Here is a 14,169-nt window from a genome sequence, read left to right as displayed (position 1 = left end):
ATGGTGCCTGATCTAGAAATCGCATCTTTGTGTCTGCAAGAGGTATGCTAGTTTAAAATAGATGTGATTATCCAACTGAATTCGATCTGTACTCAACGATATATTTATATATTTAATAAATATACTTTTTTACAGACAACTATTTAGAGAGGGATCAGACAGCTTTAGAGTCCTATCAGCTGTCGTAAGCAAAAAGCAGATGAATCCAGATAAATTACATATCAATAATGAGCAACATAGATTAACATCAAATACATAATAATATCATGAAATTTGATATGTAATTTTGCTTTTGCAATTAAATGGTGGATTCATTTTGAAATGTCCGCAAAATATTTGAGAGGTGTGGCTGTCCGCATTCTTTTCCAAACGATCTCTGCTAGTAGTTGTGAGCGTAATTGATCGACTTTCGTCCTTATCCACAGCAAATAGAGAAATTATCTGACACAAAAGTGCCTCAATGATCTTGTATATGTTCACTATAATCTGAGGTTGAGGCTAAAATGTATTCAAAAGGAAGTACAACTGAACTGATTTGACACTAGATGATTATGCTGACGAAGACGACGATCCGATCATCGGATGGCTTGCAGGTCAACAACAAGAGCCAGAGCTTGATGAGCTGAGGTCTCCTCCACGACCAGCCAGTGTGGTAGCTAGGGAGATCATGGTAGATCCAGGGCAATAGACAGAAAAAAATATTCCACATAAGATTCCAGCTGATCAGCCACAACCTGAGGGGACACAGAGGACTCATTCATCACATGACTCCATATCCGATACATCCTTGCAGAGGTTTGAGCAACAAATGTTTAGACGAGGTCGGCAGTCAGCAACAAGACATCCATCCTCCCAATCACAAGAAACTCAGTCACAGAGGGGCACAAGAGGGGAAAAGAAAAGACAGTTGCACGTGCACCACTCTCGAGAGTACAGGAGCTATCTGGCTCAAATTTGGAGATCAGGGAGAGTAATGATGATACTAGTAGTCATGGATCTAATGATCAGGGTGGAACTGGAGGATAGGAGACCACTGTTTATGATACACAGCCGCAGGGTGATATTCGATTCACCGATGAGTCCCAATTTACACATGCCACACAAGATAGAGACCATGGTGGACGAGTCGGCAGAGATCGTGAGGAGCCAATTTCATATAGACGACGGGCTCTTAGAGGTCGTCCAGCACACGATCTTGCACGTGGAGTAAGATCCATGGATGTATCTGGATCATCCTCGCATTATAGATCCTATTATCCGCAGCCACCTTATGATCCATATGGATATGGTGCATCTGAGGCATCGTCTTCTAGTAGTTACTACCCTATGCAGTCTAGAGCATCTTACGGATCGAATTTTGCTACCGACATATTTGTATGAACTCCTTCACAACCATATCATCATCCCAAGGATGTTTCTCAGAGCTAGAGTATGAGTGAGAGATCTGAGATGTCTTACAATCCAGAGGATGCCTTATGGGATGAATATTCAGAAGCACATTGCTTCTTGATTAGAGAGATGGACTGATGTTCCTCCAGATCATGCCAATGATCTAGATATCTATGAGTGTCACAGACACTCAACGAGATATTAAATGTAGAGCAGATCTTGAGGTTAGTATATCATTTTTTATGCTTTGTATCTTAAAAGTTTACATACATTTTAATGCACATTTATATATTTTTTTTAATTTTAAGATGATAGAGTTGTAATATAATGTAAATAAATATATACTTAGCATTTTGGATCAAGATTCTCTGTACCGATATCGAACTCAAAAATTGAATCCAAATATGTCAATAATGTGCAATATAATGTAATTTTGAGGTTATAATTATGAATTAATAATTTGAAGATCAAAAAAATGAAACAAAATAAAAAAATATTTGTATCGGTACCGAACCGGTACACCGGAGCGTACCGTGTCGATAAGGTACGGTATCGATCAGATACCGGTACGAGCACCGGTACCGATACAGCAGACCTTGCTTGGGATCTTATGCCATTTCCTCCAGGTAAGTCCATTATTGGTTGTCGCTAAGTTTATACTATTAAGTGTTCTGATGGGCAGGTTGACAAATTGAAAGCTCGACTGGTTGCAAAGGGTTTCACTCAGGTGTTTGATCAAGATTATCTTGATACGTTCTCACCTGTGACTAAACTCACATCTATTCGCCTTCTCCTGAGTTTAGCTACTATCTTTATTGGCCTTTTCATCAGCTGGATATTAAAAATGCATTTCTGCATAGTGATCTTCACGAGGAGGTTTATATGGAGTAACCTCCTGGGTATGTTGCCCAGGAGGATTATGTATATCGGTTGAAGCAGTCATTATATGGCCTGAAGCAGTCTCTCCGAGCCTGGTTTGAGAAGTTCAGCTCTGTTATTCTTTAGTTTGGCCTTCTCAGAAGTACTTTTGATCATTTTATTTTCTATAAGCATTCGGAGTCAGGCAAGCACATTCTTTTGATTGTCTATGTAGATGACATTGTTATTACTGGTGATGATAGTGATGGCATTACTACTCTGAAGGGTTATTTACATCAGCAATTTCAGACAAAAAATCTAAAAGAGTTACAATACTTTCTTGGTATTGAGATTGCTCAGTCTCGTCAAAGTATAGTTGTGAATTAGAGAAAGTATGTCCTTGATATGTTAGAGGAGACATGTTAGGATCTCATCCTATTGATACTCCCATGGATCCTAATGTACGACTTGTTCCTGATCAGGAAGAGCCTTTGTCAAATCCTGAAAGATATTGGAGATTAGTCGGAAAACTGAATTATCTTACAGTCACCAGGACAGATATATCTTTTAGTGTCGCCAGCCAGTTTCTCAACTCTCCTACTATTTGTCGTTGGGAGGCTATTGTTCACATTTTTAGATATCTAAAGAGTGCACCAGACAAAGGATTATTTTACCAAGATCATGATCATAGCCAGATAGTTGGCTATACAGATGCAGATTGGGTAGGATCTCCCTCAGATAGACGATCTACCTCTGGGTATTGTCTTTCTTGGTGGTAATCTTATCTCATGGAAGAGCAAGTAGGGAGTTGTTGCTCATTCCAGTGCTGAGGCGAAATATCGTGCTATGGCTTTAACCATATGTGAGCTGGTATGGTTAAAGTCTCTCTCAGGGAAGCTTGGGGTTATTCAGTTTGAGCCAATAAAGTTGTTCTATGATAACCAGACTACTCTTCATATTATCTCGAACCATGTGTTTCATGAGCGTACGAAGAATATTTAGATAGATTGTCATTTTGTTCGAGAAAAGCTACAGTCTGATATTATTTCTACGACTTTTGTGAGCTCTAATGATCACTAGCTGATATGTTTACTAAGTCATTGAGAGGTCCGAGGATTGATTATATTTGTAACAATCTGGGGCTCCATAATATTTACACTCCAACTTGAGGGGGAGTGTTGGAATATTATTATATTTGGAAAGATATATTTGGAAAGCATGACAATTTCACCATAAGAAATATATCAATTTCTCCATCAACTCTACTATCCTGGATTTTGTCATTTAAATTTTTTCTTTATTTGTTTTCCGCAATCATGGAATTATATCTTTTCTTTATTTGTTTCCCACAATCATGAGATTTTGTATGGATCTCGATGTATTATATATATTTGTAAACAATGCAATAGATGTATAAGCTTCATCTTTTTCCCATTTGACAATGAGGCACAGATTCAGACTACCATTGATGTGAGCTTGGAAGATCAGTGGCGGCTTGAGGAGTTGGTCATGCATAAGACTTAATTTAGACCGTCAGTTTATAAGTCGGGGTCAGGCTCTGCGAGCACTACAGTGGAGTCAGAATTTAGAAGGACCTCCTCAATTAGAGAGCCCATTAGTAGAGGCACGAGCTATATTGTTTCTATGTTGGGAGCTTTTGGAAACAAAAAGAAACCCCCTACAGAAATTCCAACTTGAGCCACTATTCATGACTTAGATCCATACGCATTCCCAGCAGGAATTCCAAGCAATAGAGGGTTGATACTATGTTGAAGAAAGACAAGAAAAAGGATATGTGGCGAGCTATTGGATCCTGATTTTACTTTAGCCACACCCAAGCATATGCGGCAGGGAATACATATTATCGCTCTACCATTGCATCTATACAGGTTGCCGATCTAGGTGTAAATCCTCCAAGACCCAAGGACATTGATGGTGAGCTTCTTGACAACAATAAGGAACTACAAAAGTGAATTGCATCATATCATAGTAATTGGCCGATGTATGGACTTACGGTGATGTGTGATGATTGGACTGATCCCACTAAATGGAGCATCATCAACTTTTTGACATATTATGATGAAAAAATATTTTTTCAAAAGTTCATTGATGCTTCAAATAAAGTACATAATACTATATATATCCTCAGATTGATGTAGGTAATCAATCATGTCGGAGAGCAGAATGTCATGCAAGTTATCACCGATAATGGGCCACAATATAAGGCCATAGGGGAGATCTTGATGCAGCAGCGACTACAAATATTTTGAACACCATGTGCTACACATTATATCGACCTGATGTTGATGGATATTGGAAAGCTTACTAGGATACAGAAGATAGTGGACTCGGCACAGACGATTACTAGATTCATTTACAATCGCACATAGGTCCTATCATTGATGAAGCGGTATATAGGGAGATATATTGAGACCAAGTGTCAAACAGTTCGCCATGAATTATATAACACTTGATAGCCTGATTGACAAGAAAGTACAGCTATGTCAGATGTTTGACAGTCCTGAGTGACAAAAGAGTAGATATGCCAGAGCAAGTACTAAGGGGAGCAATATAGAGAATTTAATAACGAGATAGACATTTTGGCAACGGACTGAGAATATAATTAAGACTATCAAACCTTTATATGAAGTACTTCGGGTAGTGGACAGCAAAAGGTACCCCCAGATGGGCTTCTTGTATCATATGATGGAGAGGGCAAAGGATCAAATTAGGTCAGCAGATTCGAAACATGCTCATTACTATATTCGAATCATTGAGCATTGGTGGGACTATCAGATGGATAAAGACTTGCATCTAGCAGGTAAGCAACAAATCAAGAATGCTCTAAAAATTTAATTGCTCTAGTATTTGTACAAATATTCTTAATCAATTTTAAAATTTATCTACAGCTTACTATTTGAACCCGAGATTCCAATACACGATACCTGGGATAGGCATGGATGATGAGCTTCTGACGGCCCTATGAGATGTGATAGACAAGATGGAACTCGATCTAGAAATCACGGCTATATGCACACAAGAAGCTAGGTTGAATGGCTTTTCCCTTTTGCTAACTTAGTTGTATCTTCAACGGACAACATATTACAACAAATATATTTTTTACTAACAAAAATATTTGAGGATACTGATAGCTTTGTAATAAATATGGTGGTCACAAGTAAAAAAAAAAGGTTAAGTCCAAATAGATTATATATGAATGACAATTCTTAATTGATATATGTAGCTACTAATAAGTCCACTATGATACAAGTTTATTTTTAATTTTATTCAATCTTAATGTTTTTGGAGTCGAATGATGGGTCCATTTCGGATTGGTAACACCTATTGTAAAGTGACTTGCCATCCGAATCCTCTCCTAGATGGTCTCCTCGAGTGGTTGTGAGTACAATTGGTCGACCTTCACCTTTATCCATAGCAAGTAGAAAACCGTCTGATACAAAAATGCCTCAACGATCTTGTATATGTTTACTACAATCTGAAGTTGGACTAAAATGCATTCAAAAGGAAGTTGAGTTGAAAAATACTTGGATCCAACTGTGAATGATTTTGTTGATGATAAGGATCCGATGATCAGATGGATTGTGGGTCAGTGGTAGGAGCCAGAGCTTGATGAGCCAGGATCACCTCCACAACCAATCAGTTTCATAACTTGCGAGGTTAGGTTGGATGCCGAGCAATGGACAACCAGTAATATTCCACGCAAGCTTCTAGCTGATCAGCCACAGAAGACTTCCTCATAAGGCATGACAACTCTTCAACGTAGAGATAGGAAAAGGAAAGTCAGTGCCAACCCCAATGGAGAGGGTGGAGCAGTCAATTGATCCAGTTCACTCAAATTTAGAGATTAAGCAGAGCGGTGATGGTAGTTCTCTTAAGAGTCATGGATCTAGTAGTCATAGAGGGAGCGAAGGACTAGAGATCATTGTTTATAAGACACAACTACAAGGTAATCTTCGATTCACTGGTGAGTCCCAATTTATGCACACCACAGAATAGAGACCATAGGGCATGAGCTAGTAGAGCTTGCAAGGATATGATTCCATATAGACGACGTGCCCCTCGAGGTCATTCAGGATATCATGCAACTGCAAATGACCTCGCACGTGGAGTTGGATCCATGGACGTATCAGGTTCTATATCATATTCTGGATCCTCTTATCCACAACCACAAGCAGCTTATGATCCATACAGATATGGATATGTGCATCCCAGGCATCATCTTCCAACAGCTACTATCCTATGCAGTCCGAAGTATCTTATAGATCAGATTTTGTTGCTGGTATATTCGGATGGACTCCTCCGCAATCGTAATATCAGCCCGAGGATCTCTCAAAATCAGAGTTTCAACAATAGATCTGAGACAAGTTACAATCCAGCACGCATACCTAGAGGGATGAGCGTAGAGGATTATAGTGCTGCATAGTTAGAAGGATGGATTTATATTCCACTACATTATGTAAATGATCCAGATATTTATGAATGACATCAATCTTGATGAGATTCTAAATCTCAATATGTATTGATTATTTATTTTTTATATTTTTTAATTGATTTAAGTATTTTAAGATTCAGTAATATCTAGTTCTTTAAGATTGTTTCCCTCTAATATAATATTATGTTAGGTTCAGATCCATGTCACATACTTAATCGTAGGTGTATCAAAGTGATACAAATATCAAATAAATCAAAAAATAATAATTTGGACTTAAAATCATTTAAGAAATATAAAAAAATAATTAGATATCTTAGAAGTCAAAATAAAAAACCAAACAAAAGAAATTGGGCATGCCGATGCCCGTTTGATTGGCACGCCATGCATACCGACACGCCATGCATACTGACACTCGGTATGGTAACGAACCGATACCGTACTGTATTGAATGGTGACCAATTTGCCGGCCGGTACCGGTTCAGCCTTCTTTGATAAATATCCTTTATATCAAATAGAAGATTTGTTTGATCAACTATAAGGTGCTCAGATTGTTTCCAAGATTTACCTTCAATTGGGGTACCATCAGTTGAAAATCAAAGCAGAGAATATACCTAAGACTGCCTTCCGAACTCGTTAATTCTTAGTGATGCTGTTTAGATTTACAAATGCTCCAATAGCTTTTATGGATTTACTAAATAGGGAATTCAAGTCTTCTCTAGATCGATTTGTTGTAATATTCATTGATGATATTTTGATTTACTCTAAAAGCAAAGTGGAGCATGAGGAACATTTAAGATGGACCTTTTATATCTTTTTCCATCTTGTGACCTTGGGATATTATTAGCTACATAAGTTAGTTATAGGGTAACATTTTGCTTAAATTATTTAGATTAATTTGTGACCAACCATGTTGCCATCATGCATTTATGTCTATCTATGTCACACTCATCAACACGAGCATGTTTTTGAAACTTAATTGAGATACCAAATTTCATTATTTGTCACAACGCAATGTTCTATACTATGAAAAATATAAATTTCCCTAGTATTTTCTTATTTTGTAGCCACCATGATATGATATATACCATGCTAAAAGCTAACCAACATGAGTATGATACATGATGCATTTAAATAAGTGAACCAACAATACAAATAGAGAGCTGATATAGAGCTTGAATGGCCTTACTTCAACTAATGGAATGGAGGAATAGCTTGGAACAATTGAACCAGCAGTGTTCAGAAGAACCAAAGACCTTGCAAGGGCAGGCCATAAACCAGCCACAATAGATACAAAATAGCCTGAAAGCAAATGGCGGTAAGGATTAACAAGTTAAAATGAAGAACACTGTCAACATTAAGTTGGAGGAAGACGCTGTCTATTCAAAAACAGTTTCATTTGTTATCATGAATTAGGAAATACCACCAATCGAGTTGCCAACAAGATGCACTGGTTCACCCACAACATCAATGATAAAATCTCTCAATAATTCTGCCCACATAAGTTTGGTGTATAAGATATTTGGTTTTTCTGACTTGCCAAAACCTAGAAGTGTGATTGCCCAAACCCGACGTCCACCATCAGCAATGCTAGATATATTGTCACGGAAATGCTCCAGAAAAGCTCCAAAACCATGAACAAAAAGAACTGCAGGACCTTCATGCCCAACAGCTGTATACTGAAAATAAATCAAGGAATTTGCATAAAAATATGATACAAGCAGTAGAACAAGAATGTAAATTGATGTATAAGTGTGGTAAGTCTAATAATCCTTGACAGAAATTGCTAATATTCACCATACTTTGCAAAGCAAAAGATTTGAGAAACAAAAAGCAGAAGTTGAAGTTACTCCTTGGCCATGCAAGGCCAAGGAAGGTAAGTAGCATGACATGGAAGCAAATAGAGACAAACATCACTGTGATCGTTTTGGAAGTTTCTTTTCTTAGTATCAAGATTAAGACATCTATAGACCATTGTATTTTGCAGTTAAGCTTCAAGTTGTACAAAAGCTGATAATCATAAAGCCTGATTTTGCATAAAACATGTAATAAGAGAAACTGGGTGATATCTGTTTCTCAGCAAAACCAACTTCTCAGATTCTATGATATGTTAGAACTTCCAAAATTATGTTTTATGAAAAGCAACTGAGCAAGCAATTTCACAAAGTCATCCATTTTAGGTCTTGAATAAGCCAACTATAAGAAACCAGACAACCAAGCAGCTGCCTAGAAATGAATTATCCTTGTTAACTAATTGATTGACCCCAACAGCTTAAGCTGATAGGGTCAACAATGCATATTAGGCTTAACACCCCAACCCCTCATGCATCCCGGACCACACACATGGAGGAATAAATGAGCGCAAACAATGTCCGAAATGAGTTAAGATAATAACCAGTTTAAACAAATAAATAATAGACCTAGAGAAGCTTCAAAGTTCAAACTCGGGACCTCCAACAAACTTGGCTCTGATCCCATATTAACTAATCAATGCATCCCAAAAGCTTAAGGTGATAGGAAATTGGTCCACAATGTTTACAAGGTTTAACAAAAACAAATTTAGATTGCCTTAAATAATTAATGAGACATGTATCTTGCACTAGCAAGGAATCTAGTGCCCAAATCATTGGAGACCACAACAAAATGGAAATGTTGATGCAGATCTAGTGGCAGATTTCGAATTTATGCAAAAAGAAGACATCATCCAAGAGCTTAATCATCAATCAATTATTTGATAGCATTTGTTCTGGCTGAGATCGCTCATAGTTCATTGCTTGTAGAAGGTTTCTTCGTTAGATTGTCATGTGTTGCAGATATTATTAATTTTAGGTATCTACATGTTCATTTTACCTGTAAATTATTTCCAGCCATTAAACAACTATATAAATGCTTTATCTCAGCCTTTAATTGGCGAGTTAAGTATCTCCTAATTCTAGCACATTGGATTTTAAGTTGTTGGTTGTTTTATTTTAATCTTTAGATTCAACAACAAGGTTTTAAACACTAGCACTAGAAGTGGTACTAGTCTATCTCCACACTGATACCCAACCGGTGCATCCTGTACTGTGCCGTACAGACACATGGTAAAGGGCAGCATCCCAGTCTTGTACCTAGATGCTGAAAAGGTCCCCTTTTTAAAATACTTATTTCGCCCAAATACTTAAGTAATTTTTGTCTCCTCTGGGCACATCTTCTTCCTTGCTACAATAGTAAAAGGGAAGGACCGTGCACACAAGTTTGAATACCATATGCAATATTATTTGTAAACACCCCAAAAAAATAATAAATATTATATATTTATATCCTCACAATATATATAAATATACATAAATATTTTTCTGCACAAAAAAAAATTATATATCCTTAAATTATTATGTATGTATTGGTATTTTTTGTTCAAAAATTAGTACATTCATGTAACCCACAAAAGTAATTTTAATGATATATCTTTTATGAATTATGCGAGCTTTACTAATATTATCAGATTCATGAGATTATCAAATAATATACATGATTTAACAAGTAATACTTTAACTGTACAACAATTGCTATCATCACCATTTTAAAAATTCATCCAAAAGAAATAATGATTATAAAAATAATTTTAATAATTCATCCATATAGTAAAAAAATAATTTTAGATAGAAACAACTCAGATACAAAATATTTCATTACAACTTTAGTGATGACATGCAGAAAGCTATTGGCATAAATACTTTCTCGAGATGGCAAAAAATTATGAAAATGAAAAAAAATCAAATTCACTCAAATACAAATAATTTTAGAGATCACAAAATAACTTAATGATTCATCCAAATAGTAAACAGAAGTTTATTTACAAAAATAATTCATTGAAACAATAAAAATATTTATTGTAATTTTAATGATGACATACAAAAAGTTATTGGCAAAAATAGTTTTTCAAGATGGGAAAATTAAATTCAATCAAAAGTGATGTTTAGATTTGAACCCATATGTTTCCATAGCAAACACTAACCTCCTATTGAGAATTGTGTCCTAAAGCCAATTGTCTAAATGTAGATGATTGTGCTCTTGGTAAATGATATTGTATATGAATTATATTAATAAAAGTTATTTGGCAGTTCATCGTAATTTGCATCTTCCTTATAGAACTTTTTTGATGATGATGAAGTCCTTAGAACTATTTTCAATCGATAAAGGAGAATTTATCGAATAGTTCTTAAACCTTGTTCGCGACCAAATAATACGTTATTAATAGGACGATAACGTTTATCAAGTATAGGTCGTTGTGTGCTATATGAGTTGGTTGTCCTCGTAACCAAGAAATGTGGAGACATTGGTACGGCATGTAGGTGAAATGTAGGAGTACATTTGCACTGAACTTGATCCAAGTGCAGAGCACTCTGCTATCAAGAGTAGCTCGCAAAGGATATGGATATAAGTATCCCTCCGACCTGAGATCACCATGGTAACTTGCAAGCAACTCACTGTGCTTTGGTGCCGAACTACCTGTATTTCTAATAAAATAATGGAAGGTTTTTGGATACAATCAAATACTTGCGAAATCTGTGTGAGTCAAAATGGAATTGGCCGCTCTAGATTTTTGGAGATGATGTTCGATGTGTTTCAATTGAGTAAAACCTTGTTGACTAGGGTGATCTTTATGATGAGTCACAGGATTTGTAAGGTTGAAATACAATACGGATGAACTGATTAAGAGCTAACAGTTTAAACTCTGAGGTCATCCTGAGCATTGAGGGTCAAAGAGATGAATTATACGATAACCATATGCTAAGGTTCTTGAATGTTGCTTTACAATAATTCAATCTATCCGGACGTCAGATATCATTACTAGATGGTCACTTCAATTAATATAGGAATTAGTTTCTATACTACCGACTTAGTGTTTGAACCTATGGGATCACACACAATAGACATTTCTATCTAATCAGATGACTGATTAACGACTATGAATCGTTAAAGGGTATAATTGTCAATGTGATTGATGATTAACTTTATGCAAGAGTTGCAATAAAATAATTTGATAATGATTAGTGAATTATAGGAGGACTAATTAGCAATTAAATTGCTAATTGACTCAATTTGATTGAGCAATGAGGTTCGGATCAAGTCTAATTGAATTGAATTCGATTAGATTTGGTCTGATTAGGTTATAAGATAACCTAATCGCTAAGGGAGATTAATTCCTGATTTGATCAGGACTTGGGCTCAATCAATTTCTAATTGGATTAGGATTTAATTGAGGAGATTAGGAGCGAATTGGATTAAGTTCACTCTTGTCTATTTGGGTCTAACCAAATTGGATTTGGATAAGACCAAATTGAATCAAAACTAGATTGAACTTTATCCTTGTGCCTCATCCCTTCTCCACGCCAATGTTTCATCACACAAAAGGGAGTTTTGTGTGAGTTTTCTCCACGCCTAAGGCCCCTTGTCGCCCTCTTATTGGTTGGGATAGGGTTGGTTTGAATTTAAATTCAAATTGGATTGGAATTTGAACTCAAACCTAATCCTTATCTAATCCTTTGTCGCCCACCATAAGATGGGGTCTCTTTTGTGCGCAAAAACCAATGCTTCACCGTGAAAAAGATTAGATTTCCACCGTGAGAAAGGTTAGGGCGTGAGACTCTTAGGCGTGGGTTCTTTCATAGGCATATGGGTTTGGAAGAGAGAAAAAGAAAGAGAAATAGGGTTTCTCCTCTTCATCTTCTACCTCCACCTCATCTCCTCCAAAGTTCTCTTGGAAGAGTCCGAGGGATCTGAAGAAAGAGATCAATCAGCCATCAGGAGCAGATGTCCGCAAGAAAGCTAGCATCCTGGAGAGATCGTCGATCGTCGAACCTCCGATCGGATCAGGAGCTTCGTGTGGATACCTATAAAGACCGGACATCGTGCGACTAGAAGAACCGGCAAATCCACGGTGATCAGCTATAGTGAACATCGATCTGCACTCAGGTATTGAGATCTGATCTCAATTTCATAGTAGATATGATCTGCATCATAGATACGATCTATGTTTTTGATTTCAGATCATACATTTTATGTAGTGCCATAAGATCCTTGCTGAGGTAGCTTTTAGATCAGATCTAATGCATGCTAGCTTAAAGTGTTTAATCTAGATCTATTCCGTTGCGTTTTGTTCAAAATTTTTGAAATACATACATGAAACTACCTAGCCAAACTTACAGTGGTATCAGAGCATGGTTGTTGATATGAACATGAATGCATGAATCTGAAATCTATTTTTATATATATAGATCTGATCTGATAGTTTAGATCATAAATCGATGATTAAAAGATCGCACGCACTGTTATAAGGTTGTCCTGCTGTAAGGTTTGCCTCTTATAGTATAAAGATTGTCCTAGTACGTGCTAATCTATTTTGAAAAGGAGTTTTTAAAACTGTTTTAATCATTATGATGAAATCTAAAATCATAAATATGTTTAGATTAGATCTAAGAGTATTTTATGATTTTATTTATCGTAGTTTCATGCAATTCTATTTCAGATCTGATTTTATTTACATGCATATATGTTATGTGTAGTACAGTTTATTTTTGAGTAGCCTAGTACTCAAAATCATGGTAAAGACCGTCCTGCCATAAAAAACTATGGTGGAAGGGGTGCCTGCATGGATTAAGAGAAAGAACTGCGAAAAGAAGGCTCATATGATCTGATACTGTGAATTTTCTATTGCTGGCACGCCTGCCAAGTCGACTCGAATTTGGTTCGAGCCGACTCGAGACCCTAGCGAGTCACCTCGATTTTGTTCGAGTCGATTCGAGACTGATGAATCGGCTAAGTTTTCAAATGAGCCGACTCAGTTTTGCAGACAGAAAATTGTTTTCTGTTCGTCACGAGTAAGTCAACTCTGTCTCAGAGTCGAGTCGACTCACCGTGATGAGTTGACTCAATCCAGGGTGAGTCGACTCATTTTTGTGGACAAAAAATTTGCATGAAATAATTTGTAAAATAGTTTTATATCTGAAATTGTTTCAATATCTTAACCAAATCCATATTCATAATGCACTTATTAAGAATTAAGATCTGAAATTAAGTGATCTAAAATTAAGAATTTTAAAATCTAATGTCACTGTATAAAACATGATGTTTTGGGAATGGGCTAACTTGAATCCGATCATTTGACTAGGTTAGACCTAGGGTTTAAAATCAAATGTATAATGGACTAAATTAAGCAATTGATCAAATCTAACCAAAAATTGATTAAGATTAGATCAAACACAATAGTGATAGTTGGTCAAATCCATATCTTTGATTAGACCAAATGGACCTAATTGTTAGCTCAGTGGTCAAACCTGAGTCCTTAGACTGACCAAATCAAAACTGATAAATCAATTGGTGTCTAAGGCAAGTGGTTGAAAGAGATTTTTAATTGGAACTATTTTCTTTCCTGGCCAATTACGTCGGTGTCCAGGGAAAGAAACGAGGACCCTCCCGCTGATCTCCAC

At 36.5% G+C, this 14,169-nt stretch overlaps 1 protein-coding gene across 5 annotated transcripts in view; it reads right to left on the bottom strand.

Moving 5' to 3' along the window:
- The window catches only part of LOC105034519 (uncharacterized), a 115,378-nt gene that overhangs the window by 43,481 nt on the left and 57,728 nt on the right, over positions 1-14,169 (bottom strand). For all 5 annotated transcript variants that reach the window (XR_012137382.1, XR_012137383.1, XM_073249778.1 and 2 more), the window contains 2 exons: positions 8,121-8,376; positions 7,887-7,999 (listed from right to left, as the gene is read on the bottom strand). Coding sequence is in view for 3 of the 5 variants with exons in the window: in XM_073249778.1 (XP_073105879.1) it covers positions 7,887-7,999; positions 8,121-8,376 (369 nt within the window). In the remaining 2 variants the exon portion in view is untranslated. The remainder of the gene's footprint in view (positions 1-7,886; positions 8,000-8,120; positions 8,377-14,169) is intronic.

Source organism: Elaeis guineensis, chromosome 16 (assembly GCF_000442705.2).
Source record: "Elaeis guineensis isolate ETL-2024a chromosome 16, EG11, whole genome shotgun sequence".
In the NCBI taxonomy this organism is placed as follows: Eukaryota; Viridiplantae; Streptophyta; class Magnoliopsida; order Arecales; family Arecaceae; genus Elaeis; species Elaeis guineensis.
The sequence above is the reverse complement of the archived record's forward strand: the minus strand, read 5'-3'. Positions and strand labels throughout refer to the sequence as shown.